This window comes from Vespula pensylvanica, chromosome 4, assembly GCF_014466175.1.
Source record: "Vespula pensylvanica isolate Volc-1 chromosome 4, ASM1446617v1, whole genome shotgun sequence".
In the NCBI taxonomy this organism is placed as follows: domain Eukaryota; kingdom Metazoa; phylum Arthropoda; class Insecta; order Hymenoptera; family Vespidae; genus Vespula; species Vespula pensylvanica.
Genome location: NC_057688.1, coordinates 2,492,106 through 2,509,861, shown reverse-complemented (window position 1 = coordinate 2,509,861; position 17,756 = coordinate 2,492,106). Strand labels below are relative to the sequence as shown.

Genomic DNA, 17,756 nt, shown 5'->3' with positions numbered 1-17,756 from the left:
CATTACAAAATTTTATATATATATATATATATATATGTATATAGGATAAAGAAAAGAAATAATTGCTAACATACATATATGATTTATTATATGAGTAATAATAACACACGTATAAAAATTATGGATAATTTTTGTAAAACGACGTAAGTGTCGTAGAATGTGAACGGTGTATCTCTTATCGAACGTGTAATTTGTGACAACAAGGAGTTATTTTTTATCAGCTAAATTTATTTTAAAAAGGGACCAACGCTCATGAACTTTGTGTGAAAATACGTTCTTACAAATATTATAATATAAATTCCTATTTCTATAAAAAGTGTACTGTAGATTGTCATAAAGTGTATAAATTGGTATTAATTTTGCATTTTTTTTTATAGAGATGTTACATGTTATATAATAATTCAATATCTTTGTAATATATCGATTTTCACGAGGTAAGCAAAGTTTAATAATCAATAATAGCAAAACTAAATGGGCTTTATCCTTTTTGTACTCTTAATACTTTTCGTCCGGCCTCCAGTCTATTTTTATTTGATTTAATAATATTTGATTTATTTTATTTTATTTAATAAGCGTATCTTCGTTTTTCGACGTTTTCTTATGAAACGTGGATATTTTAATATGTATGTTTTATATATATATATGTATATTTATATATATATATACACACACACATACATATACGCACATACATATATATGTATAAAATAAAAAAAGAGAGAGTGTCAGCTGTCTTTGGCAGTATATGTAACATCGATAACACTTCTTGATTATAAACGAAATATGCCTGCGTTTATTAACATCATCGAATGCCGACTATGTAGTCCCTCGATAGCGTTGAAAAATGTTTTTTGTTTGTTAAGCTTCCCCTCTAAACGTGAGGAAAGAATCGATGAGGAAAAGTGCACCTTGAATGATACTAATGGATCCTTTTGTTAAGCCTATGTCACGAAAAGAGGATTTATATGCAAGTTCATCGAAGTATTGGATATTCAAGGCGCCAGTAATTATGAATAATACGCAACCAACCAATGAGAAGAAAAGATCCTACAACATACAAATAAAAAATATTCATTATTAAGATTGTTACGTAGGTGTAGAACGGGTTGCATCTCTGTTATGTATTTTTTTTCTATTTTACGTTGATTGAACACGCGTGATCTAATTGAAATCAATGTTTATGAAAGCAAAAAGAATGAAAAGAAAGAAAAATGAAAAAATATGAATACGGTAGAACTTCGTGTATATGTAGATATGATTTTCAACGTACCACACGACGGTTAACTGGAGTACCCATTATATTGCCAGCAAATAAGCCGACTAGAATAATGAGGTATCCACCAAAGGTACCCATTGTGATCATCGCTGTATGCTGATTCCCCCCATTAAAGGAATGGTAATGCAATCCGATAAGGATACATACCAAGATCTGAAAAAGCAAATATATATATATATATATACATATATAAATGTACACGAAATGCTAGGTTTTTATATTATACAGATGAATAATTATATTTATTATAATTATTCATTTAGTATTAGCAATGTTCATTTAATGTCTGTTCGAACAAAATTTGTGTAAGGAAAGTATAATAATATTATATAAATGATTTTATATTTTTTGTATGGTTTAATATATAAAAATATCGATAAGCTTAAAATTCAAATACTGAAAAATCTATTAACATACTGAAAATAATATTGAAGGTCGTGTTAATTCGTAATAAAAAGTGATAAAGTGTGATCTTTTTTAAAATAGAAGAAATAAAGAGTAGAATATGAACTAAATCAGGCCATCGAAAACAAGAATATTGTCCTCGTCGATGTAGCTGTAAATAATACATTATAGTTTCTGTTGCTTTGCTCTAGTTAGGAACTTCATTCTATTTCCAGGACTATTCGAGCAGCAACAGGTAAGTATTTTCATTATGGACGATCGTACAGGCTCGAGAATTATAGGCGAGGTAATACGTATACGTGTACGTATTTCTTCTTATAGTATTCTTGGGTCATCTTTAATGTTATATTCATGACGTTTCTCTCACTAAATTAATTGGCAAGACAATAATGGAGACGCAAATACAATATGATCCGTGTGGATATTGTACGCGTGTGTGCGTATATACATCGTATAAGAATGGATGTCAATTTTGTATTAAGTCGTCAACGATTTCTCGTTCTAATAAGCATTTAATATTGCTCATAAAATCACAAGAAAGATGATTTAGAAAATGAATAAAATTGATTTCTTCGAATTATGAATAATTTATCGAGTATGAATAATTTACCGAATGAACTTTGATCAATTTATTATTTTCATTTAATATAATACTAATGTGTTATATTTGTTACAACTTTTTATATATTTATTGTACAAAAATGTATAAATCGTGTCAATATTTTTTATTATCACTGTATGTCAACATTGTTATAACTATTAATTATTATGAGCCGTGAAATAGTCAATTGTTAAATACTTATATCGAGAACTTCCTTTAGAGTCATCACTTTCTTTTTCTGATAAAAGCGTCTGTTACTAAAGTGAATCACCTTGAAGAGGATGAAACGACTCCTGTCTCGAGGATAAATTAATTAACTTCTTTAGACTACTGTAAGATTTTCGATGCACGTGTACGATTTGTTGTTTTATATATATCTACCTTAACACATACAGTAACGTTTGGCTTATTGTTAGCTAGCTTATCGGTTTCCGGTTCTCAAAGTAAATTCAACAGAGAAATTATTCTATTATGGTCGTACACAACATCGATTATGTCACGATTTATTTATATAGGAAACGTATGATTAAGATTAAAACATCAACAAGTCTCTAATGTTTGTAATTCTAATGTATTTTAATTGTAGATTTTGAAAATGTAACATAACGTCGTAGTTATACTTACAAGTTCAATGAACTTTATGATTGAAAGCCTTGTAAAGTTGGCCATTTTTGTTTATCTGAAACAAATAGATAATATATGAATTGTGTCGTCGATGTTATTTGAAATATTACGATATAATTTGAAAAAAAAAATCCTTATGATGACGTTAGAAGTGACATGGTCGAATAAAAAAAATTAAACCTTTATCAATTAAGCAATTTTACTTTACTCGATTCTTAGAGGCTTAACAAGTTTTATTTTTCGCATCTTGCAAAGTGGTTATATAATCTATCGTGTATTATTATTGGATTGAAAATAGTAAAATGTATATTTCTACGGGTGAAGACGATGGGTTTTTATTCTATTTAACATTATTAAATAAAAATTCATTTAATATCATTACATTGTAGTGCAGTATCAAAAATAATATAAGAAAAACAAAGATAACACCGTGGAAACTAATTATGTCGATATTAGCATATGAATAGGAGAATAGTTTGCTTATGGACAAAAGTTTAGAAGAACTAAAACTTATTAAATTTTTTATGAACTTTAAATGAGAAAAGGAGAAGTCTTAAAATCGATATGAACATACTATAGTTGAATAAACTGACGTGACTCCGGATGTGGTATTTTATGGTCATTCGTGATAATATTATATGCCGATAAGACACTTTTTATTTTATTTTCTTTGATCTTATTTTTATAAATAACATGCAGGATAATTAAATCTTATGGATAATCGAATTCGCTGTTCTTTAACGCGTAGTTGATCGAATCGAAGCGTAGATGATATTAGGTCGAGTTGACTGACGTAACCCTATACTCCCATGCTGTTCTTTTTATAGTAATGATCGGTACGAGGCGATTGTTAACCGTGTATCTTTGTGACGGATCAAAGATCAATTTTAAGATCATATATAAACTCATTTCAATCGAGAAAAATAAACTAAAAGTCTTGAAGCAATCGTTGCAGAGATTAAAGTACGATATATATGAAAGGTATTATATTCACCTGATATTCTGAATCTTTCGTCTTTCGACAAGATTTTTTTTATGAATAGATCTTTTTATTACGTATTCTAATAAAATAGATCAGCTATTATGTAATTGTGGAAAACGATATAATCATCGATGTTTTGACGGAAATGAGTTTGTCTCGCATTTCAATAACAACTGACTATTGACATTTTATTTTTCATATACCTAGTGTCTCAGAAAAATGACACTTTGATGATAATATTATAAATACGAAGAGTAACTAATATCGCGAGATTTATTTTTTCTTTTTGTTAATATTCTTCTCTTGGCTCTTGGAACGAATAGATTCAGGACGTAAAAAGAAGACGTAATTAAAGTACCATATATATTTCTCTCTTTTTTTCTTTTTCTCGGTGAAAATTTACTGAACGAATGGGATAAGGTATATATGTACGTATGTTTTCATTTTTTATTTGCTAGTAGAGTTTTATTAAAGTCAGACTCTGACGCTTAAGCTGGGTCAGTGGTACGAAGCACCCATGGCCATGAGACACCAAAGATGGATAGAACGTAAAAGAAATTAACGATCGTACGTACGTACGTACGATATAGGTATTTATACATGCATGTGTGTAGTGTTGCGTGTTGTGCATACTTATGTTATGCGTCAGATACAAGGACGTTATGTCATACTGAATTTTTTACTTCTACGGTAATCACTATATAAAAAGATTCTATACTTAGATTTTATTTTATTATTGAAATATTCATAATTTAGAAGTGTTAAAATTATTATGATTTATATTAATTATTATTATATTTGTTATAGTTAATGATGAGATAGCGATTTAAAATATGATACAAATGTAATGACTTTAAACTCTACGAACATTGAACAAAGTTTGTTTTTATTTGATTGAATGGAGATCGTTTAAAAGTAGTTTCTTGTAATTTGTTTTGCAACACCAAGTGTCTTGTATATAGTAGGAGTTTTGAGAAGCATATAATCGCCCGTAAAATCGTACGTATAAAGAGGTATTTGTGAATACAAGTAATCAATGCGAATCACGAACGAATCGAATAAAACATCGTTCATTCGTATTTGGGTTAGCTTAAAATATCTCTGCAGAATATCAATATTAATCGTAACATTTTTTAGTATATCGAAATATAGAGAAACTTTGTAATCTTTAGTTAAATTCGATATAATATTTCAAATAAAATGATAATATAGTTTATTTTTTAAATGAAAACTACAGAAAACGTTTATTCGTTGTGCGAATATGGCTATCTTAACTTCGCTAACGTGATTAGCAACACGCGCGTTAATTATCGAATCCGATTATTTGAAAAAAGGAAAAAAAAGGAAAGAATATAATATTTCTTTAGGGACCGTGCATTACAGGAATGTTAACTTTTTTAATTAAACGCTGCTTTATTAAAACTAGATTCGTCCAATAAAACCTGACTCCGATGCATGTGTGTATTTAATTAAATGTATTAAATCTTTCTATGGGAAGAGGTTCTTTTTTTAAATAGTTGAAATTTGTTTATATATAGGGTAGTACGTTAAATTTGTCTATCTAAATTATTCCATTATTTTTAATAATATTACAAAATGTTATATACAAAAGGGCGTAATTTGCGAGATATTTTTTTGTAAGTAAAGAAGTAGTGGTAATTATTAAAATATATATGAAACGTAATGATGAAAATGGATAAGGTTGACTTTTACAATTTTATAATTTAAACATGATTTTTTCGTTGGAGACCTCAAAGTAATAAAAAGAAAAAAATGATATTTCTTTTTTATGAGCTATTCTACTACAGTAACAGAAGTATACTGTTCCATTGAAAAAAATGAAAATGACTGCAATCATTAATACTTTTCTATTTAGGAAAAAAATAGCTTACACCAAATTGCATCCCTTTTTGTATCGTACAATTTTTATTGTATGGAATATTTTGTAATATTATTGAAAATAATTCAGGTGGATAAAGTTAATGCCCCATCCTCTATATATAATACGAACAATCAGACTAAATTGGACTATGTTCTCCCGCATAACTCTGCCTTCCCCTTTAAGATAGCATCGGGCGACGCTATTACGCAAAACCAGTATATTCGAGACTGATCCTTTGGATGGCTATACCTGCTTGTGTGACCTCGAATAGTAGAAAAAGAAGATCACGAAGAGAAAGGATTCCGAAATATAGGCTTCTCACAATCAATGTTACAAACGGTTGTTTTGTAAAAATAAATAAATAATCGTTTAAGAACCGACAAATATTTTCCTATGTCTTTGTTTCTTTTATCGAGAGAGCTTTAAAGAGCAATAAGGAAGTAACGAAGGACAAATCGCTTTTGGAAATTGCATTAAGCCTGTCTTATTTAATTCAATAATCAAATGTCTTATTTAACTGATCGGTGCCAGTAAATCATTTTATATATATGCTCTTATATGAACAGACTCTATTGTACTTTAATTCAATTTTTAATAAACTAGTATAATGTACAGAGTGTTTCAAAATTCAATACACAAACCGTGAGAATTAGTTAAGGAGGTCAAGGCTAACATTTTTTGTCCGGCAGCATGGAGTCGATGATGTGTCGTTATCCCATTACGGAACCAAATTGTCAGCATAAAGTTTGAAAGTTATCAACTAATATTTGCTCTGGCAAAAGTAGTTTGTGCAGATGAAATGATTTTCATCAGTCAGTTGTCAAGTTTGTGTTTGTATGAGCAATGTAATTAACTAAATTTCGTTATTATTTCATAGCTATTCGGTAGTTGCGCAGCATCAACGAAGTGTTTTCCTTTAATTAAAAAAATGTTTGCCTTGACCTCACTAATTTTCTCTCACAGGTTGTATATTGAGTTTTGAAACACTACACACACACACACATACACACACATATATATATATGTAGTGTACACAAACACATTTTCCAGTGTGGATTAATATAAATCAATTAATTCTAGAAAGAAATTGTATATCAATTATATTAAAAGTTAAAAATTTTTCAAATTTTCATATTGATTTAATAACTATTTATAATTTATATGTATTATAAATAGCTCTTGAACAACTCTAAACATATTTGCATATCGGCACGTAACGTAGAAAAATATACGTGTTTGTTAAAACTAAACAATTTTTCATGTCCATGTAAAAAAATTAAAGTGACTCAGAGATAATTGTGTCATCTTCTGACTCATTTCTCACTGATAGCTAATTAAAAACATATCTTGAGTAGTAAAAAAGTACGTAGTTATTTTATATATCATCGATTCTTGAAATAAATACGAATTATTCAGCGACAAAAGATAAAATTGAATCATGCGATAGGAGTAGAGTGACGAGAATCTCCAAAAATAGATGTGAGAAGTTCTTATTAACTTTTGATTCTGAGACGATTGTTTAACTTGATTCATTTTTTTGCCTTAATAAAGAATTCAAAAGTAATTTCTCAGATATATAGTGTTATAACACGAAAAGAAATACTACGTTAATATTTTCACTGATTTTATATTTATGCATTTTAATTAGTTTATTTTATTAATACACAACGATATGATAGCTGTCATATATAGAATACGTTTACACTTAACATCTTGCATCTTGTGATTGAATCCAGTTTAAATTTCAAAGGAAAACTGCGAAACCAGGTCAGCCGTACGACGGTAGTATAAGAATATTTCGGAAACGAAAGAGGCGACACGGCTTCTGGCGTCAAAACATGCAGCGAAAGTCGATTTCTTACGACGCACGTTCGTCGACTTCTTATAAATCAATTCGGAGATATATAACGTGGATGTGAAGTTATTTAAAGCGTACACTACAAATATTATATATGATCATACAATATAATATGATATGAAATATAATATTACAATACGATTTCTGTTTGAACGGAAATGTTATTAAAAGGATAAGCAACATTAATTTATTTTCTTATTGATTTTAATCCATTAATTTATATCGAATTATTATATTACGTTTCTCTTTCTATTTTTAAAGGATAATTTATATATTGAAAGGTACACTTGTAAAACTTGTAAAAACTTCAATCGTTTACTTACGTGTTTTGAATCTCGTCGCAGTTGTTCACGTTACGATGGTTCAACAGCGACTGACGCCGTAACCGAGTAACCGAAGTCGCGCGGGAGTATTCTGCTAAACCATACTTTATACGATTCTCGAAAACACAATGGCGTTTACGAGTACGCGTCATGGTGTGTGATTGTGTGTGGGCACGTCTGTTCTATTAGAACGAAGAAATGACTTTCATCTTATCTTAGACGATGACGGATCTATCTGCACTAAAAAATTTAATCGTACATGCGTTTTATTAGAATCAATATTATTTATCAGCGCACCGGTGTTTATAACAATCACGTCTTATTTTTGTTTAATTTTTGTATAAGATAAAATCCGATAAAAATTGATAGCGATTAAGATATTGTTGTAATATTAACGTTTTAATAAATATAAATACCGATTATTGTATTATTTCTTAGATAGAAACTTCTGTTTTAATTGCTATAATGGTATAGAGTTATAATATATATATATGTGTGTGTGTACTAATGAGAAATGTCCATCAGAATTATTATGAAATCTAGTGATTTCTTCGGAAAACGCCTGTATGTATTTATAATCAAAGTAATATAAATTTACAGAGATAGTCTGAATCATTAATGAATTAAAGTGTATATCTAATTTAAGTCCCAATTACGAAATTATGCAATTAAAAAGTTAAAACGAGTTACGCATTTCTAATCTTAATGGCGCAGATTCATTGATTTCAATCTCTTTTTTTTCTTTTCTTATATTAAAAATATTCGTTGTATTCTTATCGTTGACTCGATATCTTCGACTTCATGTCTGTTTATAAAAAATGTGACTTATTTGTGAATCTTCAATTTTTAATTTTGTTCTTTCGAGCGATAATTATGATAAATTTATTGATATTTATTATAAAAAAAAATTTGTTTAGATACAAGATAATTTCATACAAAGATATGATTCGAAACAGCCTTTTTGATGTTAAATATTTTTAAACCGACATTATGTCGTTAATTAGAAGAATGACGTCACACATGGTGTGTCACATCAATAAGAACGCAGGAACACATTCGATCGTATGTGACACGAGTACGTGTCTACGTATACGTGTAGGAACGCGCCGATTACGTCATATTACTTGATAAAGCTTACTTAGCAAAGAAGTGCTATAATAGAAAGATAGATTCAAAGACCCGTTAAAACGGTTTCGTATTAATGGATTTGTCCATTGTGATTGTCTATTAAAAATAAGTAATAAATCATTTTTTTAGTTTTATGCGTAAGGTATTTAGTAAAGTAAAAGTAGAGTGAATATGTCATAAATTTTTTTTTTCTTTATTTTTTGTCTATAATCTTTTCATTCAAAATCTAAATATACATAAGGATTATTTGTTGATATTAGTCAAATCAAGTATTTATTTTTTATTGATTATGTACAATATCGATTTATAATAATTTATAAGAGAATCATATATTCGAAAATATTACATTTAAACAAGTTATTAAATTCTGATAACATTGTAAATATATTTTTTGTGTATTATGCAAACAAAAAGTCTACACGATCAATCGATCAATTAAATTTGAGGTTAGAAACCTATTTGATAGTTGGTATCCCTTCATGGCGTTATTTTCACGATAAGCTACGGCAGCGTCACCGATCGATAAAAAGTGTAACTACGTATCAAGATGGTAACTGTTAGTAGTCGAGATCTGTACTAGTCAAAGCCATTGAGGAGTTTAGGTACTTATTGTTCAGACATTGCAAATTATATTTGTTTTATAGTCAATTTGACTCTTTTAAGAAGTCAAGAGAAATTCAGAAAAATTTTTTACTCCCGAGAAAAATAGAATGCCTTGAGGAAATTTTCTCTTTTTCTTGGACACAGTGTAACAATATAATTTCACGTTCCTTCGTTATAATACTTCTTCTTACGTTAGAAGAACCCACTGACGTTTTTTACCGTGGCTAATGAAGCGCAGCATGAGCAACAGAACTTTCTTTCCTTCCATTTATCTTTTTTTTTTTTTGGGTTTCTTTTTGGCACGACTCGAGAAATTAGATAACGAGCTTTTCCAAGGCGAGGAACCGTAGAACAAGTAAACTACAAGTGACGTGAACGTTTCTCTATCCTGCGAATGGACAGGGCGAGTTCGTACGTTGTACATATGGTCCAGCCGGTAATAACTTGCAACATTTCCGTGGCTAATTTATTTATCATCCTGCTGGACGTAGGACCCTCTCGGGAATGTACGGACTGCCGCGCAAACGACGAGGACGAACGCGGGAAGGAAGACATTATACCGCCGACAATGCTCCGAGGGCAGTGTATAACGCTTTGCCTTGTCACTCCCGTCTGCTCTGGAATACTTCTTTTTCGAAATTTAAAATGAAATCGTCCGTGTAAAGGCCATCTTTTGTTCTATTTAAGTTACGTGTTTTGTTCGCCAGTTTGAACACTATTTTTTAATTTTTACAGAATATGGTTAAAAATGACATCCAGTATGTTACTCGGCGTTCACACGATGATAATACGATCTTCACTGATATGAATTTAGTGGTACAGGATTGTTATATTTCCGTTATAATCCATGTCACATTTATAAGCTTCTAGAGAATACTTCTTTGTTCTTCTTGTAGACAAGTAGATATTTCTTCGTGATATATAGGTGACACGTGTACATCGATACTTTTTAAAATTCCTTCCATTCTCAAGACGATGAAGGCGTCAAGATTCATCCCGAGCGATTTTGTCTACGAGCAATATTCACCAAGGCATTATTCGTGCTACGGTCGAATTCGAAGGCGACATAGGTGCCATAAAAAAGGCACTGTGCAGTGATTTAGAGCAAGGGACGACGAAGTGACCCGAGAGTATGCCGCGGTCGAAGAGAAAAGAAACGACAGAAGTAAGGGAATGGAAGGGAAAAAGAAGAAGAAGAAGAAGAAAAAGAAGAAGAAGAAGAAGAAGAAGTAGAAGAGGAGAAGGAGGAGGAAGAGGAAGACGTCGGCTTCCATTCGAGTGGTAGACTCGAGTAGCAATAAAAGTCAGTGACTTCGGGTAATCGAGAAATCCACCCCAACGATTCGATACCCCATTTCTATGCGATCGTTCCAAGAGCTTCTCGACGCTTCTATGATCGCGTAGAACGCACCAGATGAGATTGGACAACCGATCTCTTTCGAGATGATTTTGTTGCTGTCCTCTTTCTACGATCTCTACGTAGGTTCGGAGTTTATTCGTTGGCGATTAAGGTTTGACATTTCACGATCATTCCTTTCAAATTTTTTGCAATGGTAGTAATTCGGATTTAAAGGGTTTAAAAAAAGAAAGGGAGACATTTCGAAGGAAAATACTTTTCTTATAAACGATTGATACCTATGTACATCATACGGCGTAGGTTACAAGAGACGTTTTTTCTATCAGCGATCAATTATCGTATTTTAGCAAACACGTAAGCGTTTGCGAGCATAGGGTAGGTATATGTTATCCATTATATCGAACCTGCTGTTCGATGTCGAGTTATTGGCAATAAAAAGAATGAAAAACAGTATACCTTGTAGCTATATCGTATCGGTAACATCGGGTACGAATATCCGCGCGATCAAGAGCCATTTTAGATGAGACTGTTAAACGGAAAAGTATTGGATTTGTAACGTCTATGCAGGTTATTATTTCAGAAATCAAAGATACGTTTTTCCTGCAGTTTTATTTTTACGAGAGGACGTTTTAGATTGCTCATATATTTTTATAACAGTTGTATTCTTACAGTGTAGCATTTTTAATTACATAATAAAACGTGCAAATGACCAGTTCGTTTAAAACGTGAATTAAATTGGAAATTTACTTTTTAAAAGACTAATGATTAAGTTCTATCGACAAAAGACAACTTTTAGCTCGTATAACTCAAAGGAATATATACAATTTGAATAAAGCTAGTCGCGTTCGATTCAACTTTAATAAAAAATGCGTTTGAGAAATAGAGAAAATTTCTCGGTGTCGAGAACGTCGACAAACGAAGAACGAGCTCGAAAGAGAGAAAATAATGTTGTACGCTGTCTCCGTTGGTCAAAGTTGCCAAGACACACAATGGAATATAAAGATTCGAGCTGGGCCTTTCCCTCGAGAGAAAGCCGTTTCTTATTTAAACGGGCTCCTTTTCGCTTTTCTCAAACATATACATATAATATATATCTAGTATATATAAACGATATATTCACATATACATACATATATATATATATATATATGTATGTATATGCATAAGGGTATATGTATGTATATACATATATGTAAGTTCCTATTTTTCATATTCACGGTTTCACCTGGTCCATCGAGCATACCAGGTCCACTGAATAAATCTCCTGGAATATATAAAATTGTCTTGCCGAGCTCCAGACAGTCCCATGGAATGAGGTGCTGGAGAAAGAAGAGAAAAGGAAGAGAAAAAGTTTTCAACTTCCTTGTTAGACCGTCTTGTGCGGTTTCCCGCGGCAGAATTTTACAAAAATGGGGTAAAATCTCTGAACAAACGACTATTCCCTACGACAAAATACAGAAACATATGAACGTAATCATTTTATAATTGTTACGATATCACATAAAAATTAGTTTTTTTTACTTTATTAAATTCACGTCCGCGTTTATAAATGTAGCATTTTCTCATTTACGATTTACGATTTAAAACGTAAACATTTCTTATTCGACTCGCTGGTTAACTTCGATGAGAGCCTTCTACAAATTCTAAAAGCGATTTCTCGTTGGTCTCTTATTCTATTTTTAAAGAGAGGATTTCATGGATACGGCAGCTTCCATGCCGAAAAGGAGATCCATAAAAATTCTTGGGATTCACGGGTTTGCTCTTCTTCCTGGCCAACTATATACATACACTATATATATGTGTTTGTGTGTGTGTGTACATAGGTATATCCTTGCCCAATATTTTCTATGTGTCATCTAGTGAATTATGCAAGTAGCCACGTAAGATCTAACCATAGGTAAGGATAGTATCTGACTCTTGAGATTTCATATACATCCAAGAAGCAACTTCATCTGTATGCGTCACTATGTATGTGTACCTATCTATGTGGCTATCTATCTTCTTCTCTCTTTCGCTTTTTTCATGCTCAGTTATAGCTAGCTTCGAGAATATGTATACTTTGATATACAAATATAGGACGTAACGTTGTGATATATATATATATATATATATATATATATATATCTTATCATGAAAATACTGCATTAGGACTAGACTCGAATATTATCATTTAATTAACTTTAAAAATAATTTTTGTGTTTTATCATAATGTTTTATTATTATTTATACTCTGAATATACATTTTAAGTAATTTTTTATTTTTCATTTATATCAAATATAATTTTGGTTTGAAGTTACTTATTTAATAATTTATTTTTGTATTCTCAGTGCATTTTTATTTATTAGTCGTTATTTATTTTCCTTTTGTTTCGTTATATTGTATTACTTTATAAATATAATGATCGATTATTCGTTAAAATTTAATCGGTTACGAAAGATAAAGTTTTATATTACGTTTTGTATAATTAAAAGCATTTGTTAGTCTAAATATCATTTAACTAGAAAATAATTTCAAATAAAAGTTTATTGATTTAATAAAGAAATAATCTTTTTAAATGATCAGTTTACCTAGCTCGTTCATTATTTATTATTTTTATGATTTCGTTAAAGAGTATTTAATTACGGTTAAAACTTTTTTGGGTATATTTCGATTTTCAGAATTTTTAAAGAAAATCAAGGGTTGACCCTCGTATTTATTTTCTTCTTTCTCGATTTATCAAATTTTAATGAAACTACGCTACGAAAAACGAATTGGATATTTCAATTTTTCATCTTTGATGATAATGAAAATAATTTTGATATCGTTCGAATTCTATCATCAAATCAAATAAAAAGTGAAATATAAAAGAGAGATAGGGAAGAAAGAGAGAGAGAGAGAAAGGGAGAGATAGAAAGGAAGACTGCTGATGCTTTAAACATAGAAAACAATTTTTAGACGACCGGTTCAGTCTTTAATAATTTTCATTAAACCATCGAAGATCATTAACCATGGATACCGAGGAGAACTTTGAGCGGTTAGCTTTACTCGTTCGGAAGTTCATACGAGCGAGGATGGCGTATATAAGATTTGCAAGGCGCTATCCTATTACGCGTGTTTCTTGATGTTAATACGGTTTAACGGCAGCACGTTGTCGGACTAAAAGTAAATCTGCTTCACGTCGTCTCGCTACATTCTCGGTTTTTCCCATGTATATGCGAATTATAATGCATAGGAAAATTTATAGTACTTTGAAAGTTAATTTTGATGCTAATCCAGTGATTATAAAAATATATTATTATTTTTTATTTGATATCTCGAAATCTCGAATGTCATGATGTTTCGATTATTTAGCAAGAACGATAAAATTAAATTAATTGAAAATTATTCACAGATAATATTTTCTTTGTAAGAATTTAATGGATTTCACTCATCAGTCATAGATTCCTTTTGTTTCTCTTATCGGATTTAGGATTTTAAAACAGTTTCGAATTAGCTTCTTCCCTTTACCGTCACGTTCACTTCGCTTTGCATTTGAAACCGTCCAGGGAATCGTCCAGTTAAAGCAAAGCAAAGTCGACTAAGGGTAGTTTCGTACGATACGAGCATATAAGTGCTATTCCGAAATTTGAAAGTTCGCTCCCCTCTGACTAGAAGTTTATGCACAATATCATTAAAATGTTACTAAATTGCAATTGTTACGTCCAACAGATAGTAGATATCCATTATTTTCAAAGTATTTTTTTGTATTTCAATATCTTTCTTATACCGAAGAATATCTCTTACGTTTTGCATTACAAACGTAATTAACATTAAAAAAGAATTTCACTTTAATCGAATTGAATTAAATATTAAATATTGATTAATCTATAGATTGATAACAGTAGATCAATTAAATTGAAGCCCCCATTCAATTTCATTCGGTATAATACACATTAAAGACTATTATCCTACCAACTGATATTTCATTGTTAAGTACCATTAGATAGGTAGGTGCTAACCTTCCGTGACCCTTAGGATCCTCTCTACATTCTCCAAATTCTACGAACGATCGATTTCCTCTTTGCCAAGTAGCAAAGCGAATCCTTCGAGACGCGACTGTATTCATTTGTGAGTCTCTATGTTTGGATCAACGAGAAATTGATTCCTTTGATTTGTCATTCTACTTGTAAGGACTTGTCCTACTTCGTTGGATGTTATCGTCTGAATCTTAAAAAATTTGCACTATTTTCTTGATTCTTGAAGATCTCAAAAGACAGCATATTTACGATCATCTTTAATTAGATATTTGCTAATGGTTTACTAAAATTTTCCTTCATTTTTTGTCTCGCGTTGCAATACGAAATAATGTTTTCCAACGTGTAAGAACAATTTTGATTTTATATTTCGAATCGAAATTGAAGAAAACTAGGACGCTTAGCTTATGCAAAATTAGTAGCGCATGATCTTCGTGTCCTGGTGAAATTTTGTAGAAGTGCTCTTCGCCTTCGAGACTCCATAAAGGATCGATTTTCTCTCCAGTGCACTCCTGAACAACCCTCCCGAGACCTCGCTCCATTCCTCGCAAATTGTTATCTTTGCATCCCGAACTAGGGAGATTCGAGTGACCGACGATTGTGTCCTCTTAAACTCTCTCCTTCCTTGCATTGCCTCGACGTGCTCCTGCTCCATGTATTTCTTATTTCCATTTATTTAAATCGACCTCGATTGCGTGAGTGGCCATCTCGTTGCGACGACGACGAAGACGACGACTACGACGACGACGTGTCGTTCCATATTCATTTCGTTACACTCTCGAAAATTATTTCATCTGGGATATCTGGGGAATCTACACTTTACCAAACTTTTTTGCGATTATTTAAATTAGGAGAGTTACTTTTTATTGAAATAAGAAAATGCGAAGGAGATGCCCTTTAGATAACGATTTTCGATTTCATATCTCAAAATATTTCCTCCTCTTCGTTGATATCGATTTCGATGTAATTATTTCGTTAAACGAAGTTATGGTAATGAGTGATTTTCTTTAAACTAATTTTTTTTTTTTAATAACATTTTGTGAGAAATTTCGATCGAACGAGATGCCTTAAAGCTCTGCTGGTTTTACAATGGTTTATCTCAACAATGAATACAGATATAATTCTTGATCGATTTTGATGACCAAGGATTCATTTTAAAGATGAAGGTTTCAACGAGAACATGGCTTTTAAGAATTTTTGAAAAAGCTTTACTTTCATTGAAAAAATAAAATCACGTCAAGAAATAGTGTTCTTTCGAAAATGTTGTGGTTTTAGTCTATCTTCACGTTTGGATACATTCCATGTGTAATCTCGCAATCATTCCATGATTTTTTTATGTTCCTTTCGTTCTTTATCATTTCTTCTTTCTGCTTTATAATCATATTATTAATTCATAGTACTCGCTTTGCATTTTATTTCCTTTTTCCTTATATCGGTTTTATTTTGGTTTTTATTGATTTATTTTAACAAATACATTTCAAACGCGAAGTCCTTGAATGGATATAATATCAACAAAAGCGTGATTGATTTTGACTGATATTGAACCAGTCTTCTCTCGCATTCCGTCGAATTAACATCGAAGCTCTCTCTCTCCAAACGGGTAAGATTAAATAACCAATACTTTCGATAATTTTATAGTTATATAAATGATATATAATGTACACGGAATATAATAAACCAATATTTAAAGAATAGTAAATTCATTTAAACACTACATAGCTCGTAATACGCCTTAAATATAAAAAATAATTTTGTACTCGGAGTCCTTGACTGTAGATAATATCAACAAAACCCTGATTGACTTTAAGAGTCATTGAAGCAGTCATCTTTTGTAGTTCGACGAATTAACATTGACGCTTTCTCTCTTAAAATCGATAAGATTAAACAATACTTTCGGTAATTTTATAATTGTTTAAGCGATGTATAATGTGTACGAACAACGATAAAATAATACATAAAAAATAGTACGCTAATTAAACCATTGCACAGTACATAATACCAATTAAATATAAAATAATATAATGTTATTATTTCAAATTAGATGAATTTTGAACTCCGAGTCCTTGACTGGATATAATATCAACAAACGCGTGAACGTCTTTGTTATTGAATCAGTCTTGTTTCGCATTTCGAGGGATTAACATCGAAGCTCTCTCTCTTGCCAAACATGTAAGTTTAAATAATACTTTCGATAATTTTATAGTTATTTAAACGATATATAATGAACACGGAATATAATAAACCAATATTTCAAAAATACTACATTCGTTTAAACATTAATAGCTTGTAATACGCCTTGAATATAGAATATTATAGTTTTAAACTCGGAATCCTTAACTGTATATAAATCAACAAACGTTTGATTGATTTTAAGAGTCATTGAAGCAGTCATCTTTTGTAGTTCGACGAATTCACATTGACGCTCTCTCTCTTAAAATCGATAAGACTAAATAATACTTTCGGCAATTTTATAATTGTTTAAGCCATGTATAATGTGTACGAACAACGATAATGTAATATGTAAAAACTAGTACGGTCATTAAACCATTGCACAGCTCATAATACCCATTAAATATAAAATAATATAATGTTATTATTTCAAATCAGATAAATTTTGGACTCCGAGTCCTTGACTGGATACAATATCAACAAACCCGTGAACGCCTTTGTTATTGAAGCAGTCTTCTTTCGCATTCCGAGGAATTGACATCGAGGCTCTCTCTC

General features: G+C 30.8%; 1 protein-coding gene across 1 annotated transcript; it reads right to left on the bottom strand.

Annotated features, from left to right (window-relative positions):
- Positions 1 to 62: 62 nt before the first annotated feature.
- On the bottom strand, positions 63 to 8,066 carry LOC122628553. Its single transcript, XM_043810964.1, has 4 exons — positions 7,952 to 8,066; positions 2,907 to 2,961; positions 1,271 to 1,429; positions 63 to 1,047 (listed from the first exon to the last, which is right to left on the bottom strand). Exons 2-4 carry the CDS (start codon positions 2,949 to 2,951, stop codon positions 859 to 861), a joined length of 393 nt encoding a protein of 130 aa, XP_043666899.1. The 5' UTR covers positions 2,952 to 2,961; positions 7,952 to 8,066; the 3' UTR covers positions 63 to 858.
- Positions 8,067 to 17,756: the final 9,690 nt, after the last annotated feature.

Excerpts from the sequence above, each read along its gene's own strand:
- LOC122628553 (XM_043810964.1), bottom strand. The coding sequence starts at position 2,951 with ATGGCCAACTTTACAAGGCTTTCAATCATAAAGTTCATTGAACTT. Across the intron at positions 1,430-2,906 it reads TCATAAAGTTCATTGAACTT|ATCTTGGTATGTATCCTTAT; the intron begins GTAAGTATAACT and ends TTGCTTTTTCAG. Across the intron at positions 1,048-1,270 it reads CTCCAGTTAACCGTCGTGTG|GATCTTTTCTTCTCATTGGT; the intron begins GTACGTTGAAAA and ends TGTATGTTGTAG.